Source organism: Strix aluco, chromosome 1 (genome assembly GCF_031877795.1).
Source record: "Strix aluco isolate bStrAlu1 chromosome 1, bStrAlu1.hap1, whole genome shotgun sequence".
Lineage (NCBI taxonomy): Eukaryota > Metazoa > Chordata > Aves > Strigiformes > Strigidae > Strix > Strix aluco.
The window spans coordinates 110,760,848-110,786,811 of record NC_133931.1 but is presented as its reverse complement, the minus strand read 5'-3'; the positions used below and the strand labels follow the sequence as shown (position 1 = coordinate 110,786,811).

Below are 25,964 nucleotides of genomic sequence, written 5' to 3'. Positions count from 1 at the left end.
AACTTCTTTCTAGTATTCAGTTTCCAGACTTAGCACAGACAGACAGTAGCAGTCAAGTCTTTTGGTGAGTTTAGGATCGTTCTTAAGAGGAAAAATGTTCAGTGATGATTTGTGCTTGACTTGGGTCCTCTAATCTTGGAGATACAACAGCCTAATACAGGAATAGTTAACTTTGTTTTAAAATAGAGTGCTTGATGTGCTGGTATTGACAAAGAATCTGGAGACATGAACTCTGGGTAGCCAACTTCATAAGCTTATAGCTGAAGACGAAATAGCTTGAAAGTTCATTCACTCTCAGTGGTGTCCAAAATACACAGTTTCAGAAAGTTGCTGGGATGCATAGTCTCACTTCTAAGTGTCCTTATTAGGATGATTTCAGATGTGCACGGTTGCTTCCCCCCCGCCTCTTGCTGGAGCAGCAGTTTAAAGCGCAGAGTTCTCTCTAAACTCATGCACAGAGAGTATGACACCTTTAGTTGTGCTGTTGAATGTGTCAGAAAATGGTATCCAAGAACCTGATTTGAGGAAAACCAACTTTTAAAAGCTTGTGTGCTGGTTGGTCTTTTTGGGGTTTGTCTGAGTTTTTTAGCATTGTATCTCACGATTCATAGGAGACAGCAAAGGGATAAGCATGGACGAGCTGAGTAGTGATGTTAAAATAAACCAGGCAGTGAGTTGATGAAAGCTATGGCTGTTGGAAAATCCACAAATAATGTTGCTTGTGTAACATTTTCTTCCCGGAGAAGTAAATCCGGGAAGTGTTGCAGTTAATGGAAGGAATTGACTGCACATGTAATTATAAATATTAAGCCAAATTTCCTTGCATCACTTTCATGCTTGTACTTTGACTTGCAGTTTTTAGAATGTCTTTTACAAAAATGACTTGCTAAGTATGCTGTTAATAATAAAAAGTAAAATGTGAACAGGTCAAGAGCCTTGTATGATGAAGCAAGAATTGGGGGGCGGGGGGGGGGGTGTTGAAGTGGAGAACTGTTTTTTAATATCCCCTGAAGGAATGCTTAGAAAAGAACTTTTTCTACAGCAAAGTATAAACATAGCATGGTCTGAGCACTACAAGTGGGCAATCTTTATCCAGAGTAATTAATTCTTGAAAACAGTTTTACTATATAGTTCAACCATAACATTGGTTACTTATGATGTCATTGAAAAGCTTCCACTGAGTAGGGTGGTCTTGAGTCTAAATTTTAACTTGAGGTTGTATTTTGTTTGTGCCTCTTGCCAAGAGAAGAGTACAAAGGAGCATGAAAATATGCTCATGTCCAAAAGCAGCTAATGCACTTGGCAATCTTTATAAGAGTGTATTTGTCCAGTAAGCATAATGTAATAGAATCGAGTAGATTCCCAAGTGTAGAAGATGTGCTGTAATGGAAATTGTGTTAAAACTTTGGTAGTGCTTTGGAAAGTCTTCAGTTGCAGAGCTTGAAACGTGATTTTTATGGTCAATGTATGCGATTTGCTTTTACCATCTTGTAAAATCTTTCAAGACTGAAAAAAATGAAAAATCTGCTATTAAGTACAACATTTTGTGTTACTCTTTTTTTTTTTGGGGGGGGGGGGGGGGGGGGTGATCAGATCAGCATAACTGAAATTGGGGATGTTAAGTTGTCTGCAAAAGTAGCAGTTAAATTGCTTTCAAAAGAAAAAATCCAATTATGTCCCCTCAATCACTATGCTTAAAATAAAGCATCCACCAGTCTGTTGTAGTGTGGCATTAAGAGGATTAGTAGGAGAGTATATTGATCTCAAGAATTTTGAGATCATCCTTTTGTCATGGGAAATATGTCCAGTCTCCTAGTCAAACCAAATTTGGCTAATTCTATCCAAGCTCCTAGTTTTGTGTGCAGTGACTAAAAATTATTTCTAGTTTTCCTTGCTTCTCAACAGAAGAACCTTCCAAGTATAGCAGTTTGTTAAATTTAGTTTTATGGGGATTGGACACTGCTACTTTTAGATTTGTTTTAAACTGGAGGAGGCACTTAAATTATGCTATGTTAAAACAAAAGCAGAACACAGGCTGAGTAGCTTTTGCACTTTTTTTTATGTGTTCAGGAGACCCAGTTACTAGGAATAGGCACTTGATTTAAAAATCAGTTGGTTGTCATGTATAGATGGTTTAAATGAACCATACAAAGCTCATATTGGCTTTTATAAAAATATTAGTGTATCTACTAGTAAGTGTAAAGTGAGAACAGCCTGAAGCCTTGTTTCAATACAGATTATCTTTTCCTTGCTTTACAGGAAAATCTTCACTGACGATTCAGTTTGTGGAAGGACAGTTTGTTGATTCGTATGATCCAACCATAGAGAACAGTAAGTAAATAACTGACAAGCTCCTATTCTCTACCTAACTAACTTTTATCAGAAGCCACTATGGTTATGTATTACTTATGTGGCATTTACGTATTGACATTAAAGCTCATTAATTAACTGATATGTTTTATTACTCTTTTAAACCAACGCTTACCAAGTTTACAGTATTGCAGCATGGAAATCACTGTGTGCATATTTCTCCAAACAGCTAAACTGTCTTTTATCACTAAATGAAGGAAAACCTAATCGATCTGACTAAAATGCATCTCCTTGTATTACATGTATGGTGTTGGACATCTGCTTCCCCTAATATAGTCAGGGCACTTCAAATGAAGTATGTCATACCTGTATGAAAATGTGCCACTACATGCAAGTATTCCAAACTCTTAGATGTCTCATTTGATCAGTATACCCAGATGAACACAAAGCCAGCAATACCAGTCAGGAATAAATGACTACCTTAGAAGGTAGACATGCTGTGGTCATGATAACATGATAATCTTTTAAATTACTCATTTCCAGCTGCTTGATAACAGGCCTGGTACACAATCAGCTTGCTGTAAATACTGGGTAACTGACTTCTCAAGTGTCTTTTTTCTCTCAGCAGTTGTTTTAATATTAGTGAATAGCTGGCATAGTGGGTGAGTAAAAGTACTAATACTAAAAATGCTGCTAAGAGCAGCAGTAAGTCACTTCAGAGGCGAGTTACCTTGTATTTGTTACAATCCAACCACCTCTTTCTGAGCTAGCAGTGGTCATAAAGTACTCGAGCCTCTGTGGTGCTAGGCTGAGTAACTTGATCGTATTGGTTCATTTTAATCATGTGGCAAATAAAATTTTGATTTCATGATTGTAACCTTGGAGTTCTTGTGTTTTGATGACTTCTGAAATGCAGTGGTAGCACACATTTTCACTGTTTTGAACTTGTGCATTAGGATGTTAAGCCTATGTGATACTCAGGAAGTCTGAAGTAATCAGCAGAACTAGGTTTTCTTTTGGATATAGATGGTAATAATTACAAATCAGTAGCTATCAGGATATTTTACTCAGGATTATTTTACTGCTTAGAACTAAAATTCAAATGCTACTTTTTGAGAAGCTCTAAATTTGCTTTAGTGAGTCAGGGTGGATAATTTGCCCCTTGACCTGAATGATCTGTTAGTCCTTATACAGATGTCATTAATATTAACACTTCCGATCATCCCTTTTTATTTTGTTAGAATTATAAATAAAGTTTGTTTTGAATTAAAGCTGATAACAAAATATGGGGGATTAAATTTCTGTACTTTAAATCTTAATATCAGTTGGGACAGGTTATTTTTCACTGTCTGTGCTACATAAAGGGAAATTATTTAAAGTAATCCTTTAGTTTTATGCAGGTATACGGGGATGAATAAAGCTTGAGAGGCATGGGGTCAAAGTCTCTACAAAATACTGAGTCTGTATCTTTTAGGATTTTGACACCTTGATACAAGGTTGGCTTGTCTCATCCTTTACAAACTCTTGTTCACAGAAACAGACATCTGTAACTGCTCTTAGTAACTCTGTAGTTGTATGTCTCTCACTGGTAGCATTTCTTAACTATATGAAAATACACTCTGGATGAATTCTGCTCTTATTTGACTCCTGTAGTCTGCACTGTTTGCTTGATCTGAATTATGAACGCTGAACATGTCACAACCATCAAAACTTTGTTGGGCAGTGGCATCTTGAAAAGGCTTAACTTTTCACTTGATTTCTTATTTGTTTGGAAAACAAACAGCATTATTCATTTGGTGAAAGTCTTGTGATCTGCGGCATGGCTGGAGGAATTTGCTCTCTGAAAGGTAGAGAATTGAAAGGCCCTTCTTGCATCAGAGCATGTTGCTGGGAAGTAAGGGTTGAAAGCATAAAAGATGTGCCCTGAGGTTCAAAACAGTAGGAGGTCTCTGTCCCATCTTTAAGCCTGGGAAGTCCTGATACAGAGAATGTTTTAAAAATGCTTCTGTGAAGAACAGAAAAGATAAGACATTCTAATTTAACACTAAAACTTAAAATATATTGAAGGCATCTTTTTTTAAAGATGGACATGTGAAACTAGTTTTGATGGATTTAGTATAAAATCATTCTTTAGACTTAAGTTCTTAATCTTTTAAAAATTTTTTTTCTAAATATAAATCTTTGATCAATCCAGCCTTTTGACATTCCCAGCTGTATGTTTCTGATTCTGTGCAGGTTAATAAGACACAAAGTATGCAATCAACTCTTTTTATTGTTTTCCTAGCCTGTAATTTCAAATCTGGTTGGCAGTGCTTGGCAGAAAGGGTTGAGAAGTCCAGGTTCCTGTACTAGGGATAGTGTTGGAGAATGTTACATTTTTCCAGTGCTTTATAGCAGGTTATAAAACCTTTTCAGTTTCGTCTAGTGATTGGGTCCCCTTTAGTGTCACAAAACTTGGAAATTAAAAAAATACAGGCTAAAGAATAGTCTGGCCTATGTGATTCCTGTTTTGCTTCCAGAAAACTGTTACTGGTAATTTACCTACAGCTTTCTAAACCAGCACTGATGAAAAGGTAGAAAGCTGGACTACTGCTGGTAGCTTAACCTTTATAATTTTTGTCTTCAAATAATAAAACTTGCACAAAAAAATTGAGTGTAAAGCTAAATTGTATAGAAAGCAAGCTATAGTTAAGCTCTTACAGGAACAAGTTGCATAGTGTATAGCCTTGAACAGTAGGAATAAGCCCTAATATTCTAGTTCATTTTTTCAGTGTGAAAATCTCTACCTTCTTTGGAGTTGGTAAAGGGGAAGATAAGCTGCGTCAGATTTCACTTAGTGTTTGTTAGTCAGCACTCTTTTGTTGCTGCATTTTCCTTTGCTTATATTAAACTAACTTTTCTGGTTCTGATGTATTTAAGGAGTGTTTTGAATTCAGTTGCTACTGAACTTGTATATCAGGAAGAGTAACTTGTAGCGTTTTGTGGCAGCAGCAGAGGTGAGAGTTAATTGTGTAGCAAAATAGATTTTCCCTTTCTGAATGTACTAACAGGAGTGACACCACGATGGGGGGCTATTCTTGAGACAGACAGGTTGAGAAACTAGTGGAACAATTATTTGCAGGAGTGTTGGAAAGAGAAGGAAGATCCTTGCAGAGCAGGAGTATGTGGAGGAGTATGTGGACACTGAGCTGGATGGGGCTCTGAAGGCAGAGCTCAGATGAACTAAGACCAGAACAATTTAAAACTCAAAAATTTTGTTGGAATAAAAACTAGAATCTTAATTTGGAACTCAAAGCAAATCGGTCAGAAGGAATAGGTAATGAAGATGTGCACATAACTCCACCCACACCTATCTTTGGAGGGATGTCTTTGGTTATCATTAATTCAGTGATTTTTGTGTTGCAGGATATCTGACTTGACTGCTTGAGTCTCAAAAATGTTTTCTCCAGCTTCTCTGGGGTTTGCCTGGCTCCTTTTGGCTTTTCTTTGCAGTTTTGGAGAAGCTTCTAGCACTGTGCTACAGCTCTGTGTCTTCCTTTCTTCCCTAAACAGGCTTGGTAGCTCCCTAAGGAAAGGAACAGTCTTCCCCCAAGGGCTTCCTACCTCCATCCCATGTTTCTCAATACAGTTGTGAGTAGAAGCATATTAGAAAGGGGGAGGGGGCTGGAGGAACCCTAGTAGTCATGGAGAGGATACTTGTAGGTTTAGATGCATCTGCTAGAAGCATCTTTAAGGCTAAACTTTGTTCATGCATGTCATGGCAACTGCACTGGAAGGGTGAAGTATGCTTCTTCCCAGGAGCTGCTGCTGAGCAGCCTTCTTGAGGGGTGGAAATGAGGCTCCTGAGAAAAATTAAAAATAGCTCTGTTGCATTACACATCTCAGTGTTGTAAAAGATGTCCTGACAGATTAGTGACAGGCATTGACTTTGGAAGGAAGACAAGTAGAAAGGGATGCAGAAGCTAGTAACCAAGGAACCCTTATGAGGTGGTTGTATTCAGCTACCAGTCAGCAGCTCTATGGGAGTAAAGTTGCACCATTCTCATACCTTTACTCAGTAGCACTGTTAATCTAAAAGCCTGCATTTATGTGCCTGGTACTGATTTTTTTTTTTATCATAATGGCTTGTTTTCACAGACGCTGTCATTTGAGTTGCATGGGCAAATCATTTCATTCATGTTAGTCCAATTAAAATATACTTGCTGTTAGGGTAACGATGATCAGCAGCTGATGGAGTTGCTGCGTAAGTTACACTTCTGCTGAGCTGTAGCAGCATTCAGGGCTGTGCTTGCATGTAATTTTACCAGAACTTTCTCTGATGGCAAAGTGGGTTTAGTTTCTTTGCAATGCAGCTATAAACTGCTGTACCCTCAACTGTACGCATATATCTGTGCTGTTCACTGCAGAACCAAATTCTCCAAGTTTCAGCAAGGCATCAGAACAGGGAGCAATTGTAGGTGAAGGTGGGGATTGCAGCTTTCTTCATATAGCTACACTGGAGTTATGCGTGGCTGGGTGTAAGCATGTCCTGTTCTGAGATCTGCGTGCTTCATGGAGCTAAAACAGGCTTTACCCATGCTTCAGCAGATGAGCAGTGTTTCACAGATGCTCACGTTATGACTAGGACTGCAGAGATTCTTCAGGTCTGCTTAAATCTGTTCTTGGCATACTGGGAAGAGCCATACTGTGCAGTGATTGTATTATCAGTTGTTTGTCTTGGTCATAGGCACAGCAGAAGACACCGTGTCCCAGGATGAGAAGTGATGGAATTGGAAGTGAAGACTTCCTCAGGATCACTGATCACATTAAACACGGTTGCAAGTTTTTCCCAAGATGAAATTCTTACCAGGAATATTTTTTTTAAAAGCTTCAGAAAAGAAATGGGAGTCATTAATTACGACTGCATCAAAGCAAATTTCTTGCAGTGGGCTGTTCCTAGTGCTACAAGCCTCTGCACTGAACTAACAGTTCTCCTCACCCAGTCTGTGGTGACTCCTCCACTGTTTCCCTTCCCCTGGCTCTGTCGCACTCTGCTTCCAGTACCAGTGATGATGATGTCTTAGCTGGGTCTATTCTAGGCTGCTAGAGTAGTCTGAAAAAGCTACCATCTGTCTCTGTCCCTTTTTAAATATTATCTTCATGAGGCTCTTGAAGCGACTTTGATTGCAGAGTGCTTTGATGTGTATGTGAAGTGTCAAAGAGACTAGAGTGTTACTTTTAATATACCTGTTAATGGTATGTCTTCAGATGAGTGTGTTTTCTCTCTGACTTGAAGCAGTGATATTGTGTATAGCAACGTTGCATGTTAACATCTGTTCAAACAGTTGCTTCTGTCCCACCATACTATTCGTCCAAGGTAAAGAGCTGTTCTTGCTTCATAACGCTAAAATTTTGTGCAGTGATGACAACAGTGTCCAGACAGTGACTTGAGAACAGCTCACATGCACATGTGCTAAGGCAGCTTTCTTAGGGGATAGACAGGGTAAGGTGGGGGCTCTTTCTTTAAGGCTCCGTTTCAAATTGCGCTTGTCAGCATTGTAATGAAAACTGTAGGTACGCTTTGCACTATTTAGACACTCTGCGTTAGTTTGGCTTTGCTGTTTGAATTGCTCCTTTTTTTAAAAAAAAAGGGTGCTTTGGTTTATTAGGTGGGTTGAAACCTCCACTTTCAGATATTTCAGCCCACTTATTTAAGATAATACTCATATTGTGGAGACTTGACAGGGCAACGAGCACTGGCAAGGAGGAGGAAAGTTGGCAGACTTGAGCTTCTAGGAGACCCTGTACAAAACGCAGAAGGCGTGGGTAGGAGACTGCACAGCGAGATCAAGAACATTCCGCTTTGCAGCTTCGGGAAGCTGTTGGGTAACTTAGAGTATGATGAACAGGTCACTGCAGTGTTAGCTATTTCCCTGCTCATCACTGCAATGAAAGATGAAGCTTCTTAGGGCTGTTAGTATTTGGGAAAACCACCTCAACCAGAGGACGACACAGACTTTACTCAATATATCAGTACTGTCCAGTAATTGAGTGTTGAGCACAACACTAAGGCCAAAGTGAAGCTCTGAAGCCATATTTGTGTGCTCTGGTTGGTACATGTAGTGCTCAGTAGTACATGATTCCTGCAAAAGCTGTGACACTGTTTGCCTTTGCAGTTGCATAATACAAATACTGGGTAAGATTCTTCAACTCACAGCATGTTGGCATTTCATGAATCCAAGGAAGAGAAGCAGTTCTCATCGCTTTTAGGGACTGACTGTGCTTCCTGACTAAGGACTAGATAGGCTGGTAGCTACAGCAAATATGAAAGCAACATGGTGAACTTTTAGCTAAATTCTCATTATTTAGGTTTAGTATATTCGTGTTAGGCTCTGTGTGTTTTGGCCCCCAAAGATTTATTTTTTTTTTTTAATCCGGATCATTTACCTCATGGTATTTACATTTAGGAAACTGATCTTGCTAAACCCCTTGGAAACTGGGGAAAATATCCTATAGTAAATTCAAACTAAGCTTTGATGCTAATTTTATTTACGTGTCTTGTGTTACCACAAATTACGGTTGCCTGGAAGTCTCTTAGAAATGCATGTAAAAACCCTTTTTACTCTTTCCTTTTAAGTAAGTAAAGGAGAAATTACTGCTTCCAATGTGAGAATCTTCTGATATTTGAAATTTTAAAGTAAATTTCTGAGTTCTGTTATCTGCAATATGCTAGTGAAAAGTACAGCCACCCGATCTAACCTTTTACTGCTACTTTAAAGCCTGAAGTTCTTATTCTTAGAGCCCTGGCTGCTGATGGCATAGATGAGTGACTTTGATCCCTTCCTTGTGTATAATTCTGACGTGTTTGTGTTTCTTGTTTATTCTAGCTTTTACAAAACTGATCACAGTAAATGGCCAAGAATATCATCTTCAGCTGGTTGACACTGCTGGCCAAGTAAGTTATCTATGTTTCTTTGAATCTCTCTTCAGAGTTAAGGAACAGGTATTCCTATTTCTGTAGAGCTAAGTTGATAGCAACCATGTGTTCAAAGGTGAAGGTTAACCTAAATGATTCTGCCTTGTTGTTTAGTCACTAAAGATCAATGTTTTTGTAGTGTTTATTTAAAGGCTTTGGTTTGTTTTGTTTGGTGGGCTTTTTCCTGTCTATTGACCATATGCCTAAAAGAGTGAAGAATAAAACTGCCTTAACTCTAATGTACCAAAAATTCATAACTAGCTTACTTGATATTTATGGACTGAACTAGCAGTCTTGCTTTAGATGAAAAATATCACTTCAGTAAACCATGGGGAAGTTTTTCATTACTTTTTCCTATTTGTGTGCTCCAACTACACCACTGTGACTTGTATCCATGAAATAGTCATGGGGAGTAGGCAGAAATGCATACAGGTAGTACTTACTGGGCTACCAGTAAACTACTGCAGCTTGTTTACATTTTTATATGATGGTTCATGTGTGCTCCTGAGCCTTCACATAATGACAGGGAGTGCAGGAGGAGAGACTGAACACATGTCCCATAGCATGGTCAGTGGCTTCATGAAGTACAGTGTTCATTATATAGTGCTTCTTGGCTGAACTTGCGCTGCACGTTCCACACACAGGAGTGCTCCATCTTTTGAAAGACTCTATATAGGGAAAAAACAGAAAAGGGGCTGTTAAACCCCTGTATTTTTATCCTGAGCTTTTTATTGCTTACATGTTCTTAACTTCCATGATTTCTGATACTACACCTTTGGTTTTTTTCAAACTATGAGTAGTGTTAAACAATGTTAGTGTTGTAAAATATACTGCCAGTACTTAAGACTTTAAAGTTGCAGGACACTTGCTCATAGCTGGGAGACTATTCAGAAGGGTTGTAACCTTCTAGGTATGTTTGATTGCATTCTTTGAAGAGAGCTACATGACTTACAAATAACCATGCTGTATTTATATGGTGTCAGCTTGTGGTGCTCATCAGCAACACTATATCCACTTATAATCTGTCAGAGGTGTCTGAAGTGATTAGAAACACAATACTGGCCACACATTCTGGGGCGAGATTGTTTGATGGGGAATATTCTGCAGAGGAGAGTGAGGTTGAGAGATGGGCAGGCTGAGAAATGTGAGCAACAGAGCAAGCTCCATAGGTTTCACTTCGTCCCAATATAAGTTGTTTGCCTTGTATCTCCAATTGTAGCATAGTGAGAAAAGTAAAATTTCTCTTTGAGGAAGAAATGGCCTTCTGGGAAGGCAGTGTAATTTCACTGGTAACATACCTCTATTGCTGACATTTCTTTTCAGGGTTGATTTAGTGTTATACGGTATTGCAAAATCAAAATAACTTTTTTCCAGCCTCTGGTTATTTTCAGATTTGATTCTTCCTATGAATGACTTGAAGTTTGAGTTCTCGATAATGGGGTTAGAGGGAAGAGGTGATGTTGGGTTATGGAAGGTGTGGCTTGGACAGATTTCTTTCTCAAATCTGTCTTGCTTAATGATCCATAGGGAGTCCTCGTGTGTATACAGTATAGCAAGGATTATATTGTAGATTTGTTACATGCTTGAAAATTTCACTATGACTTGAAAAGTTATGGATACATGGTTTTATCACTTGGCAAAGTTCTTAATTTGACCCACAAGTTCCAGGAAGTATAGCAGCTTTTCTTTCTTCTGCTAACCAGCTAAAAATTAAGTAATGGATGGAAAACAGTTGAGGTTATTGCACTTATCTTTGTACTCCTCTTCTGTCCTGTGCCTCTTTACCTTTCATGGTTATCTATTCAGATTTGCATAGTTCAGTTAAACAGGAATCTTGGTACAGGATCACAGAAGGGGAGCACAAAAGAAAATTTTACCTAACACCAAATTCCAGCTGGGGCAATCCTGGGAAATTACGGGTAAAGTCAAACAACTACAGAGTTGCACTTTCACCTGTTTTACATGCAGACTAGCTCAGATCCCTTCTGTATTGACTTTGGGATTACATGGCCAACTGAAGTGGCAGTTTGGCATTTCAGTGGAGATGGGGGAGGGCTGCCCTCAGTGTGTAGCAGTAAAGGCAAATAAGGGCATCTTTTGTCAAATGCTATTCTTTCAGACTTTTTTGGCTGAATCTGTATAGCTGATTTAGAAAGGGTTTTTCCTCATTTGCCAGTTAAGGAAGTTTGATTCCTTTCGTCTGTCTAGATTTAAGCTGCACGATTGCACTGCTCCATCTGTTCAGTCATGACAATATACAGAGAGGTTGTGTGATCTTAAGCTAAAATTAACATCTTAAAAAGCATGGGCTTAAAAATTTGAGAACTTGTACATTAAGTAGTATGGCTTTTGACAAAATGTAAATGTTTCCTGGGAATATCTGTTAGAACAATTTAGATTTTGAAGATGAGATTCATAGTATTTGTGTTGCATTACCTGCAATAAGTCAGTCTGTTTCTTTTACCTGTTTGGTCAGTTCCTTTTCTCCAGGGGTAATAAATTCCCTGATGAAGTTTCTGGTGTTTTGTTTGGGTTTTTTAATTAAATATTTGTCATATAATGTAAACTTCTAGTTCTCATAAAGCAACTAATAACTATATTTCTTGCGTCTGGAGTTGATAAGCGTTAGTTAGTAAGCCACAGTTACTCACTTCCTAACAGATCCCTTAGGTAATTTAGATCTGATCAGTGTCACTTGAAATTATGAACTGCTAGATACTGTCGTCTGCTGTTGAAATCGGGAATTTGAAATGTATCACCATCAAGATAAGAGGTGTAATTGCAAATTAGTGGTAGGACAGAATGGATGTTTTGTCCTAATACAAACTGATAATTAAGCAGGATAAGAGGATTGGGAATAGCTTTAGCTGATCCATAGTCTTACAGGGAATAAACCAAAAAAGCTGTAGATTAAATTTTAGAGTATACAGACTGCCTCAGCTTTCTCTTCTTTTGGTAAAGATTGATATTATGGTGAAAAAACTTAATTCTGATACTACTAGCTATATGAAATGGCCCTGCACCTCATGTCTTACAAATTTGACCAACTTATCTGATGGGGATCTGCTAGTATCAAGTTCTGAACTGTGGCACTAAGTAATTTTAAATGCAATATTCCTTCTACAGGATGAATACTCCATATTTCCTCAGACATACTCCATAGACATCAATGGCTACATTCTTGTTTATTCAGTCACGTCAATAAAAAGGTAATAAAATCTGTTGTGTTCTTCTGGTTCAGATATTAACCAGATATGTTCTGGGTTCAGCTCCTGCTTCTGCTATATTTTCTTTACATGTATTTAATTCATTTATTCTCTCTTTCCCTTAGAAGTATAATGAAAATTTAAATTAATGTTTTTTTCAGAAATTCCCCCTCAGATCCAAATGTCACAGATACTTTGCAGACTAATATGCAGGGTACCATGTAAGAAATGAAACAGTGCTGAACTACATTGTTGTGAGGTGTAAGTAAAAGTACATAGAATGATTTCAGGAATAAGTAGAGTTTATTGCTCTAGCATCTGATACAAAGGCAGACTTACATGTACAGTGTCCTTTAGGTTCATATTTATGTGAAGTACCCAGTTAGTTGCTAGATCAGTCCCCTCAGCCTTGTAGCTCATTACAGCACTTAAATTTCTTTGGCTTCTTGTGTTGGATTGTTCTGCTTAACCATCAGAAATTTTTGTATAAATAGCAATGTGTGACTTCTGGCCTGTAAACTCACTCTTGACATGCAGCACCACATAATCTTATTTGAAAATTTAGTCAGAATGTCTGTTTTGTCCTTGCTGTTAGCTGTCCATTCTGACATGAGGACAAAGTCTATTGTAGCTGGAGTCATTTACTTGCAAGATGCATCTCAGCCTTCATAAGGCTTTGTCATCTTCTGTTATTTTGTCCCTTTCTCTGGTCATCTTGCTTTGTTTAAGTACTGGTCATTCTTGAATATGTTTTAATTTTCTAATACTGTACAGCATCTTTGTGACAGCCAAAATAATCTTGTTTTCTTAAGTGTTTGAGTAAAATGATTAAGACCTTAGATCTTTCACTCTCAGCAAGTAGAAGAGAAATTGATGTTTCCCTTCTACTTGCAAGGAAGCTGATCAGCTTTATACGAGTGCTGAAGCATTCCATGTCTTTTCCTCTGAATCAGACAAAACTGGTTATCTCAAGTGCTCTTTAGTAGACCAGCTTGCCTCGTGGTGCTTCTGAGCTTCTCAAAGGAAGGAATATGGTCTGGTTATAAACTTATGTTGCTTGCAAGGTCTTTAATGTTGAACAGATTTTCACGGTCCTTCATTCTCGGTTTTCATCTTCAGTTCTGAAGTAGTGAAGGGCAAGCATGTGTGATCTGGAGGAAATGCAACGGAGGTTAGGCTTTTGTGTGTGTCTAGAGATACTAAACTACCTTTTTTTTAAATCAGAGTTTCAGTGTTGGTGCCGACTAACGTGTATGAAATAGGAGTTAGTATTCTCAGCCTTAAGCAGACAATCTTTCACTCCTAAAGTGAACAGAAAAATATTCATTGATAAGTGGTACAGTGAGGACAAAAATATCTTTGGCTAAAATCAGTATAGATCACTTGGAGGCTTCTGCAGCTTCTGCTGTTCCCTGATTAGCAGCTAAAGGACATGTTCTTTTTCAGCTACTCCAGTTGTTGCCTCATGATGTCTTGAGCTTAGAAACACAGATGAAGAAATGAAAATTTGTTTTTGGTGGTAGTATTCAATCAGTTAAAATAGAAACCAAATCATAGTGAAAATACTAACAAGATACGTTAAGACTGTAGGTAGATAGTCTCTTCATCAGTATTTTAGTCTCAATCAACTTATTCCAAGTTTTTTTTGTTTCTTCCTTTAAATTTCAAAGTATCAATGGTCCTGTCTTGTTCAATTCCTTATGTTTTACATCAAGACTGTTTAGACAATAGGAAAGGTCTTCCACAATAGTCTGGTAGCTTAGATGACTTGCCCAGGCAATCAAATTACAGTCACCATCTGTCTTGACTTCTGTCAAAGCGTGTATATTGATCTGAGTATTCATCCAGCAGCGTTGAGAGCTTTGACAGCAAACTTAATAGAAATGGCCTTTTAAAATTATCATCTTTCCTGCTAACCTCCAGTGAGAAGTTTAAATGGGACTTGAGTAAAAGCTAACGCCCTACATTTTTCATGTTCCCAGGCTCTCAGCAGCAAGGTTACTGGAAGGCTTTTGCTCTAGTTCAGCTTAATTAAATTCCAATTTTGTATCTTGCTAGGTTCCATGATTTTGTGTAACACGTTTATCTGACAGCTAGTAATTTTTTTTGTTGTATTTCACACAGTGAACAGTTTGCTGTAACCTTATTTGCTTGACAGAACAGGAAAAGACCTCTTACAGTCTCCAGATCTCTCGCTGTTTCATGACTTGATGTAATGATACTCTTTTTGGTTTGGCCAATATCTGTCTTAAAGTGTGTCTCTGCTCCTTCTAGCCTTACTAACTTGAAAAGCTTTCTAGAACATAAATTGATCTCGTCAAGCCAATTTCATTCCTGGCAGTTTTTAGCAACTTGTTTCTGTGTCAGAATTGTGTTTGAGTTTAAATAGCCTTTCTCTTGGGTTTCCAGCTTGATCTGTTAAGGAAGAACAGTTTTTTATTCGTAGTATTGTTACTAAAAACGGAGCTCGTGAACTATCCTAGACAGGCAGATAGGTACACAGAATTAGGAAAGGAAGAGCCCAAGTTAGACAAGAACACTTTGCAGCATTGTACACTGGAACCTCAGGTGAGGACTTACCAGGGTGCTGTGCCGTGGTGTGGCGTTTTTCTGGCTGTGCTGGAAACAACACACCTAATAGTGGAAAGGAAACAGTGATTGTACTGTGTTAGTGATTCAGTTATCCTTTGGCTAGTATGCTAGGTCTTTCGTGTTGCTGCAGACTGAGAAACAGTTTTGTGGTCTATAGCAGGGGTTGTTTTTTGTAGTATTTTTATTCATTCAGTTTGTAGGGTCACCTAGTTCTCTGTGTAGCAGTGCCTTTCAACTTTGTCACAGCCAGGCTCCATTTAACTCTTATTTTTTTAAATAATGATAAGAATGGAAGTCCAAGGCAAGTTCTCAAGACCAGAATTTCACTAATACCTTTTCAGCATAAGTTTTGTAACCCTAAAGTCCTTTCACTGAGTCCACATTTTTATGTAATCTCTAGTGTCACACTTGAGTTACTAATAGTAAATTGTGCCATACTAAGTCACACTTTTGTTTGCAAAGAACTCATTTTCTTGATAGAATATACTAAAACTATTAGATGAACATGGAGAAGTGTTGTGTTCTACTCAGTCTTGACAATTATTACTGAAGTCAGACAAATTGACCTACTTGACAGAAAATCCTTCTTAATGTGGTAGCATTCATTGTTCCAGAAGTGAGAAGTTATAATGATTCAGATAGCTTGAATAGTAGTGTTTTTAGGCACCAGTTCTTTGAGAGGTCTGAGCTGGAAGTGTATTTGAGTGCTGCTCTATTTTTAAGAGTTTCAATTCTAATTGAAATGCAGTGCAAGTCAAGACACTGTCTGTAGCTAACAACCTTGGAAGTTGGAAAAGTTTCGGTCCCTTTTTTGTTGTCTAGTAGTGTGTCTCGTCTGTGAGCCTCTGCCCCTCTCTCAAAACAAATCTGAATTGTGCACTTCATGTACCAGCATTTTTTCCATAATGTAATTAGAGGAGCACAATATCTGCTCTTCAGCCCCGTTTGTAACTTGTTCTCAAAAGTACTAAATGTGAAATGCAGTGGATTTTGTTAGTGAGGTTTCTGGCTTCTTGGTATTTCACAGTACTGCTTCTATCTTCTGACATCCAAACTTCATGTACATGGTAGGTGAACAGACAACAAGTATTTGAATAACCACTCTTTCAATACCATCTTGCAGATCAGTTTACTCACTTCCCATAGAAAATTAGAATTTAGACTTTTTCTGGCTTTCGCATAAATAAAACTAAAGAATTCTATATGAACTAAGTGTTCTTAAAAAATAATGTGTTCTTTCAAGATGGAGTGTGCTTAACTAAATGGTTTTCTTTGAAACTGCTTTAGTTTGACATGCTCATCCAGGGTTGTTGGACTCTAGCAGTTAAATTTCTTACTGCAGATGAGAAGGGGGGGGGGCTTTTAGTGATTCTGTTAGATGCATCAGTCCTGGGTAATGTTGTTTGTTTCTGCAAATATCGTAACTGGGAAGGCTGTAATGGTAGGCTTAGGCTAGTTTTCGCTGCTTCTGGGACCGTTTTGTCTGTTGTACACAAATTGGTAAGACTTTGTAGTTCTGCCACTATACATAGAGTAAGTTTTAAACACAGCAACTTACATATGCATTTAATTGCTTGTGTATTAGGTATTAAGGATAAACATTGGAGTGCATGTGTGACTTCATCCCTTTATTTTGCAGTTTTGAAGTGATAAAAGTTATCCATGGCAAGTTATTGGATATGGTGGGAAAAGTCCAGTAAGTAGTGACACTTTCATCTCATTTCATTGCAGGCATGTTACTAGTACTTTGTTCAGTATACTGTAACTGTTCTGAAGTTCTGAACTTTCTTTCACAGAATACCTATTATGCTGGTTGGAAATAAAAAAGACCTGCATATGGAACGGTATGTGAACTCCAGTATGTGTGAAATGCAAGACAGCAGCCGGCATTCCTGTGGCTGCAATGCACTACTTTTGTTCTTGGCTTTCCATAACTAAAATCAAATTGTAGGTTAAAATAAGGTACTGGCAAAGAAATTGTGTCCAGAATGTGAACTAGGAGCTGTGAACTTTTGTTGTAATGTTAGCTTTTGCTATAAGGTTCCAGGGACAGTCGTTTAACACTTAAGGGTTTTTTCAAAACAAGTAACAGAAATGTATTTTTCACAACTGTTAAATACCAGATGATATTACAGATTATGAAAACAAAGCAATATTTTTGGGTCAGCTGCTCTTCTGGGTCGCATAGCAGTTTTACCTGGCCCAGTAGTGTATTTGACAGCAGCCAAAAGCAAATGCTTCGGATCAGACTTCACAGAACATTCCTGTTACATGCATTTATGTGCTTCAGTACTCTCAGGTCTTTCTTAATGTATCAAATTCCAATTCTTTTGCAAGTTATAAAGAAACATACTTTTTTTCCTTTGGTCAGGGTGATCAGCTATGAAGAAGGGAAAGCTTTAGCAGAATCCTGGAATGCAGCTTTCTTGGAATCTTCTGCTAAAGAAAATCAGGTAACGGATTTAAGATTCACTTTATTTGAATAGCAATGTAATGGAATGACTCATAGTTTCACTTAATAAAGGAAGCTAAAATATTTTGCATGTACTCTACCGATATTTTGCGTAGATAGTTGGAAACAAAATGGCTGTCTGCATTCAGGTTTAGGTATACAAGTTTTTCCATGCAACTCTAAATGGAAGAAGGAAGTGAAGAACTGAAAGTTAAGCTTCGCTGAACATAGCAGAACACTTAGTGACAAACTAAAACTTGAATCCACGTGGTGGGTGGAACAGGGTCTGTGATCTGCTGCAGTTACCTTAGATAGGAGGTCATTGCAGTTGCAGAGGAGTGAGTTGGTATAAGGGGACGAACCTCACGTTTTAAGGTGCTAGGCAAGGCTCAGTCTCTCTAATGTGGGGAATAATCATTTTGTGGGTCCATGGGGTAGGGGGAAAGCAAACAGAAAAATGTTAGAATACAGCAGAGGCTGTCAGACACTACTGTGATACAGCTGTAGTGAAATTGTACAGTCTGATGCAACATAACCCGCTCACATTTACACGTGTTGGTTTCCTGTCACAGAAAGGAAATGTTTAATTACATGTTAAATAACAACTTACTCTTGATTGCTCTAACTTTCCTTAAAAAGGTCTCCTAAATATGTTCTGGTATTCGAATTTGTTCTGTAGCTGTTAATAATACTTTGTCATTGGTTTGACACCTTACATATCTAAGCTGCAAGAGCCTCCTAGTTTGGGCTTGAAGTAATGGATAACTGCTGCAAATCAGAGGGGATGTGTCTTTTTTTTTTTTTCTCCCCTCTTCCCCCCCCCCCTCTATTTTTTTTTCCTTATAGGTCTCAACAACATCAAAGCTTTTACTTTTTGAAAATAAAGACATCTGATAAGGTCAAAAGGACATTGTCAGGCTAGTTTTAAACAAATGAGTCCTTATGCAGAAGAAATGCTTACACTGTCTCATATTTAACCTAGTATATTACATCCTTGGCCTCCTTGATAACATCAGCACAGTCAAAAGGGCAATCTTATAGGACAGGACCTGTTTACACAGCCTTTCTTTCCCTCTCCTCTGTCTCTGAAAGTGAAACAAATAGCTTTTGTCCGGTGTCTGTTGTCAACAATTCCATGAGTTACTTGAGTAAAATTGGATTTTCCCTAGAACAAAAACTTGGAGATTTTTTTTTTTTTTTTTTTTCTTAAACTAACTCCAAAGTGTTCCATATATCAGTATTCCTGTTTCTGGCTAAGAGTTGCATTAGCCTTGTCAAAATTGGGCATGATGAAAGCATGAAATTTCTCAATATCTTCTTTGTACTGCTGGAGAGCTTCAAATGCATACCCAAGGAAACTTAAATTGACAGTGTAAAGAATAAACCAGTTAAAAGCATCTGATTCCCCCCTCCCCTTTATTTTAAATGACTCAATACTTCTGGATTAGGCGCAAAGCTATTGTCTGTGCTGTTTTTCTTTTAGCTTGTGTTTGCGATGTGTAACAGCATAGCAATTCATATCTAGCAGAATATCTCACTGATAACTTCTCTGAAGTTTATATCGTTCTTGATTCAAGAAAAAAAAGTTGGGTATATTTATGTAAAGAAGCTACAAGCTTTATATGATGTTTGGCATGTTTTGCATATTAAACTGCTGCACTAACAAAGTCCCATTGACTGCCATGTATTTGTATCTGTTTCTTAATCTCAGACTGTCTGTATTAGGTTATGCTGCCAGCTGAAATTTATATAGCAAACTTTGTAGCCGTCAGGGAAATTGGAATAACAATTCTATGTCAGATATTCAAAATTCTGTACAGGACTGTACAGATCCCACAAAAAAAAAAAATCAGAAGTTGTGTTCATTCCTGCTGTCAAAGGTGTTCTTACTAGGTCTTCCTTTCAGCAGGATCCTTCAGAAAAGCGATTGCAGGTCACTATAAATTCTGTCCCTCTGGATTTAGACATGGGTTGTTAGAAACAGGTGCTTGAACACAATTTCTCCTTCATGCCTCTTACATAATACCCTTGGTAAATTTGTCTGGCTTTAGAAGTTTGAGAGATCATGTCACTTCTGAGGTGGGTGCCCACATCATGTGACCATCTTTCAGGCTCTCTGGTGTGCTTCCTTTGGAGGCTTGGAATGTATGGAAGAAAGTGTGAAGGAGCCTAAAACTGGGGCAGCTGCCTTAGTCTTCTTGCAAACAGTTCACAGAATCACAGAATCATCTAGGTTGGAAAAGACCTTGAAGATCACCTAGTCCAACCGTTAACCTAACACTGACAGTTCTCAACTACACCATACCCCCTCAGCGCTCTGTCAACCCGAAGGAATTGCGGAGGAATGTCATCTCTGAAGAGGTGGAAGATAGATCTTTGAGAGCAAAGTGTGGAGTCTAGAGCTGTGAGGCGCTAGGGGGAACAGGAGATCCCAGGCATTGTAGCATCCCTTCCTGTGAGTTAGACCAGGAGCACGTCTGAACTTGTGGTTTTTTTCTTCCACATTCTAATTTGACAGGATCAAACCAGTTGATATATAAACCTCTATCAAGACAGGATAACTTCTCTTACTCTGTCTCTGGTTTGTGGATAAAAGGGTTTATTTTGAACTTAGTAACAGGGCTTGTTGTCATTCTCCTGGTACCAAATGTTCACCTTACGTAAGTCAACATTACTGGAAAAAGAAGTCTGTCAGCACTTTTTGCTTGGAGGTTCATCCAGATCATCACCTGTGCTGACTTGGTACAGCAAATTTAACTTGCCTACTGAGATTAAGTCTAAACTGCTTCAGATACTGTTTGCTTTAGACAAAGCTAGTTTCATGCTTAAAGGGATGAGCTGGACTGGTTTAGGAATTTAGAGCTTAAGAACTTCAGCAGAGAGCTCAAACAAACCTTCCTGATTGGGGGAAGTTTGTTAATCCTTTCTCTCTAAAACCTAGCCATCTGTATTTGGTGGGTGTGGAGTAAAAGTATGACAATTTCTAGCATGCTGGTCGGAAACTGGTTTGGTAGGTGATGTTCTTCGCAGCGGCGAGGAGAGTAGGTCTCCTTGCCACAGGATTAGGCTGAATTTGATCAGCTATGTTGTCTATCCTTTGTAACAGCTCTGTTTGCAAGGAATTGCTGAAACCAGAGAAGATATTCCCTATAACAGGTTCCGATAGTAAAGGCTCCTTTCCCCCTACAAGGGGGTGCGAGAGCATTGACTCTTCTCCCTTCCTGCTTTGGCCAAAAATCCTCACAGAGAGTCCTAGGAGCATAGCCCGACTATATCGGACAACTAAAATAGTTGTATAAATTAACTTCAGCAAACTAGACCTATTCTGCCAGGAGTTATCAAAAGATACCATGTATTCAGAAATGCCATGACTTTGAATAGATGGAAAGCGAGAGAGGCAAAGATCAAAGCTGTAGTGACGATAAATGGTAGTGGTTGGCAAGAGTTCTCAAGGTCAAATATATTTGAGCCTGTGTATCAGCTCCTCCAGACAAGGGTGACCTGGTAGGACTTTTGGAGGAGCCTGCATATCAGCAACACATCAGTCATCCAGGGAAATCCTTGGGCTTTGATAAGGCAATTCTGAGACTTAATGGAAAAGACCTCTTTTAGATTACTGCTGGGCTGTTATTGTCATATCTTCTCAAGCTGCTTAATTACTACCAGGTAGGCTGAACTGCTTTGGCTAATTTCAGGAGCTTCAATCCTTTCTTGTGGCATTCCTTACTTTGTTTCACCTAAACCATAGTATATTGCTTCATCTTAATCCCAGTACAATAAAGTGGTAACTGTTTGAAATACAACGAGAATCCAAACTGGTCTTAAACCACGTTGAAGCCAGGAGCCAATTTTTACTGGAAGAATTTAGGGGGTAACAAGCAGCCAAATTGCATTCATCCAGTTACACAAAATTCATTAGATAAACTTGTTTTAGAAGGCGCAAGGAAGTAGCAAAAAATACACTTCTCGTCAAAATGGAGCTCTCTTAAAAACCAATTGTTCGGGCATTGCTTCTATTTCAAGAGCAACTTCATCTTCAAGCTCAGAAGGTTCAGTGTGCAGTAAATGCTTCAGAGTGGTTTGGGGATCTTAGCCCCCCTCCAGGGGTCTGACATGTTTACCTGGGAGAGTGGCAAAGGATGGGGGGAGAAATCTGTCTTCCTTTACCTGACTATTGTTCAAGTTCATTTGCCCAGTTCGGTGCCAAGATAAACCAGTAGTATGAGCGGTTAAGTGTTTCCTTTTTGAAATAATAAAACAGTTGCATAGTTGAAAACTACAGCATACCAAAGGATGGCTCTGGTGGCTGTGGGCTGGATTTGGGAGTTTGCACCTTCCTATGTGTGCTCCTGGCAGCGTGTTCCTGACTCCCTGCTCGTGCAGAGAGAATTGCACTTCCCGAGCTGTCTGCCCTGCTCGCACCAGGGGGCACATTGACTTGTAGAATGCTTTGTTTTGGAAGGGACCTTAAAGATCACCTAGTTCCAACCCCCCTGCCATGGGCAGGGACATCTTCCACTAGACCAGGTTGCTCAAAGCCCCGTCCAGCCTGGCCTTGAACACTTCCAGGGAAGGGGCAGCCACAGCTTCTCTGGGCAACCTGTGCCAGTGTCTCACCACCCTCACAGTGAAGAATTTCTTCCTTCTATCTAATATGAATCCACCCTCTTTCAGTTTAAAGCCATTACCACTTGTCCTATCAGTACATGCCCTTGTAAACAATCCCTCTCCAGCTTTCTTGTAGGCCCCCCCTTAGATATTGGAAGGCTCTGCAGAAGCAGTTGAGCCTCTGGTGTCTCTTGCACGGTGCTAAGCTCTCTAGGCAACATGTGTTTCCCAGGTTGACATCTATTATGTTTCCTCAGGGGAGAAAGGTAGAAGAAAGCCAGATGGCTTTCTGTAGGCTAGGTGTGACCCACATTCTGTAATTGGACCATATGGAGACAGATGCATATAAAGTCTGGCTGCGTTCTTTATTCCTTGTCACAAAACACAGCTTCCTGAGTTGTTTAAAAACTCATTCTAAAATTCTTCAGCATATTTGGGCTGAATTACAAATTCCTAAGCGTTAACTGTAGGACAGTGATTAAACCTTCTCAGTGAATACATATTTTCTGTGAAATGAATTAACAAGCCCTGTGAACTCCTACATCTTAGTGTTTCAAACAGCTTGTCTTTGACAGAGAATGTACGGCTTCTTGGTTGACAGAACAAGCTGTGGAGGTTTTTTAATGGGTGCTTTGAAGCAGAGGTATAAGGAACTTGTGTATTAAAATGAAACCATTGAAAATTTCAACTCTAGGGAAAGATTGGTGCAGTATATTTGTAAACCAGTATATCACCAAGTTTTGATTAAGAGAAAATATTCATTAGTGGGACCAGTTTGATAGCAACTGCATCCTGGCTGTGGTTCTACTAGAGTCTGATTGGCCCAGGAAATGTGTTTTATCATTACTGGACTAATGAGCCACTTCTGTCAGATTCTGTTGGGATTGCAGGGAAACTCCATTATACAGAGGAATACTCCATATTCAGCTGAAGTACTTTAAATAGTTCCAGAGATAGTACTGTGAACAAACAGTATAAATATGGGAAACTTTAAAACTTGGTCTAATCTTGTTAAGATTGCTTTAAGATTGTTGTGGGGCTACTTCAGTCAATGGGGTTAATTTGGAAGTGATCCAGTTAAGAATTATACCTTGTGGAGGTGAAAAAACATCTGTCAGGTCAGAACACAGTCATAAATCACAGGGTACTCTTCAGCCTGCTGATTAAAACCAACAAAACTCCCTTTTTATCCTCTTTAATAATGTGACTGTTTTTATATAATGAATATACTTTCCTTCTTAAGGAGTGTATGCTTGGAATTCATGAAACAGATGGCTAGAGGTTAGATAAACTTAAAATGGCATGTCTGAGATGATCAGGAGACCATTTCTAAGTTGAAGATTCACATGCTGAAGTACTGATCATACAGTAAATCTGCAGCTCAAAAATACTGTAGACAAGAAAAGCCCTTTAGAATTGTCCTTGACTGTAGTATAGATTTATTTTTCTTAAATTACTCCTAGGCAATCTCAGATGCTGCGTGTTATAGTTTCTGCATATTCTGATGGAGGCTAGTGTACGGTTTTGAAACCCTTAAAACTGAGTGAACCCTGAAAATACCAGATTAACAGTGTAAGGTACTTATGACAAGTAGCATTCATGATGATGTCCCAGACACCTTACTCTCCCCATCTTTCAGTGTCCTTAAAACCAAACAAAAGCCCACCAAAAACCTAACTATGCTTCATCGAACTCTGCCATGAAATCTCCTGAATCACACAAGTGACATCCTTTCTTAGTGTCTCTGCTTCAGTTAAACTTACTTCCATGGGAAACTGTGTCTTTCCATCCCAAGATTTTTAACTTGTACTCAACATGTGTGTGTCTGGGGAAGTACTGCCCTTCCGAGCCCCTGTACTCCATCTCCTCTCCTGGGGCTTCAGCAAGGGAGAGCCTTTTCACCAGACTGCTTTGTGCTCGGTGTGGAGGGAGGAGACTTGGCGTAGACCAAGCAGAGTTGATAGCAGAACAAATGACTCCTGCTGTGAGAGTCCTTGCTGCCTTCCCTCAAAGGAGTGAAGGGCTCCATAGTGCCTGTGTGGCTCGCAGTTTTGCAGAGGGACTCTATGATCTGTATGTTCCATACAGTAAGCTAGGATGTTTGTGTGAGCCTGACCATGTTAGCAATGGCTATCCTATAGTTCAAGCTGTTTAAAATATAAAACCCCTTTCTTTCAGAAGGACTTTAACAAAGAATATTGCCTAATATTAGACAATGGCTAGTTTGGGTCATGTTTTCCCTTCATGTTCTTGCACCATGTCTAATACTGGTCATAACTATAGGTGAGAAGAGAAAATCAAGAATATTAAAGTAACCCTCATACTGGGCTGTGCAAAGTAGTGTTTAGAGCTGGAAAATCTGCTGCCTTCTGTAATTACTTAGAATCTAAAGATTACATAGAGGAAACGAATTGGTTTATTCTCTGGAGCAGCACAGCATCAAAATCTTCAATGCTGTCAGTCAGTCAAGCTTATTATTTAAAATAAAGCTGAATTACAGTGATTAGCTCTGTTGTGCGTATGGCTTAGTTTATACTTGCCCTCCCTGTACTGACAAAGAAAATAGTTGAGGATTGCTCTGGAAAAAGGGTTTACACTTTTCTTCCAAAAGGTTGTGTTCAAAACTGAAATTACTGTATTTTCCCTCATTGATTTTGGAATAAGTGTTGGATGTGCATTTATCTGCTGGTGTAGCCAGCAAAATTGCTAACATTTTAAAAGAATTTTTTTTTTTCAGTAGGTGAGCAGTTTCTCCTTACCTACTAATGTTTTACTCTCTCTTTGCAGACTGCCGTTGATGTTTTTAAGAGGATAATTTTGGAGGCAGAAAAAATTGATGGGGCAGCTTCACAAGGGAAGTCTTCATGCTCAGTAATGTAATTCCACTGCAAAACCTGAAAACACTGGGAATACATTCTACCTGAAGAAGCAAAACTGCCCATTATCTTTAAGGATAAACTATGCTTCTTTTTTTTATTTTTTTTTTCTTCTGTTAACCTGAAAGATAAACAGTTGGTTTGGAGCCTTTCCCTTCAGATTATGTTAAACTCTGACTCCTGTGCAAATGGCTTCACTTCCATTTTCAAATTTTAAGCAATCATATTTTCAATTTATATATTGTATTTCTTAATATTATGACCAAGAATTTTACTGGCATTAATTTTTCAGTGTAGTTTGTTGGTTAGAATAATCATCAAAATGATGCATATTGTTACACTACTATTAACTAGGCTTGGATATCAGTGTTTCTTTGTGTTAAATGTATACTTGTAAATAAAATAGCTGCAAACCTTAAATGCTATGTTTTCTAATTTTTTGTTGATTATTCCATATCAACTTTTTTTTTGTGAAAAATGTTCACCTGCTGACCTTAAGAGGAGGCGTGAGATCCTTGGAACCAATGGATTGTTTGACTATTGCTTGGGAAGTCGTTTGGGAGCGATCCGAACCATTTTTGCTACCAGAACTCCAGGCTGCCGAGTAGCTCAGCTGTGCTTTGTGCCTGTTCGTGGGAAGGAGACACAAGTGACACCTTTTGATTTGGAAGGGAAGGCTTGGGTTTTCAGTCAGACAACCTGCACTGTATTTTTCCTCTGTAACTAAGAGTTATGGAGTAAAGGGTACACAGATCTGTCCCAAGAACGGGCAGCTATACCCCTGTGCTACAGACGGTTCACATGGACTTGTAACCAGGAACACTGTCAGGATGGAGTGGATTTATCCAGGTCACAAGCGTAATCTTGCTAAGAAAACAAAAGTGTCATTTAAAATAAATTGCATGTCCTGAACAAATTGATGTGAGTTGTTTATCACGCATTTCTGTACTTCTACATGTGGATAG

General features: G+C 38.8%; 1 protein-coding gene across 2 annotated transcripts in view; it reads left to right on the top strand.

The window, feature by feature from the left end:
- RHEB (Ras homolog, mTORC1 binding) overlaps nucleotides 1-25,419 on the top strand; it is a 43,160-nt gene extending 17,741 nt beyond the window's left edge. Inside the window, exons 2-8 of one of the 2 annotated variants that reach the window (XM_074831138.1) lie at nucleotides 2,260-2,331; nucleotides 9,177-9,244; nucleotides 12,392-12,474; nucleotides 16,703-16,759; nucleotides 16,860-16,907; nucleotides 17,435-17,516; nucleotides 24,911-25,419. In XM_074831138.1, the coding sequence (XP_074687239.1) occupies nucleotides 2,260-2,331; nucleotides 9,177-9,244; nucleotides 12,392-12,474; nucleotides 16,703-16,759; nucleotides 16,860-16,907; nucleotides 17,435-17,516; nucleotides 24,911-25,003 (503 nt within the window). In that variant the 3' untranslated portion in view covers nucleotides 25,004-25,419. The remainder of the gene's footprint in view (nucleotides 1-2,259; nucleotides 2,332-9,176; nucleotides 9,245-12,391; nucleotides 12,475-16,702; nucleotides 16,760-16,859; nucleotides 16,908-17,434; nucleotides 17,517-24,910) is intronic. The other variant, XM_074831149.1, reaches the window with a different exon arrangement.
- The last annotated feature ends 545 nt before the right edge of the window (nucleotides 25,420-25,964 follow it).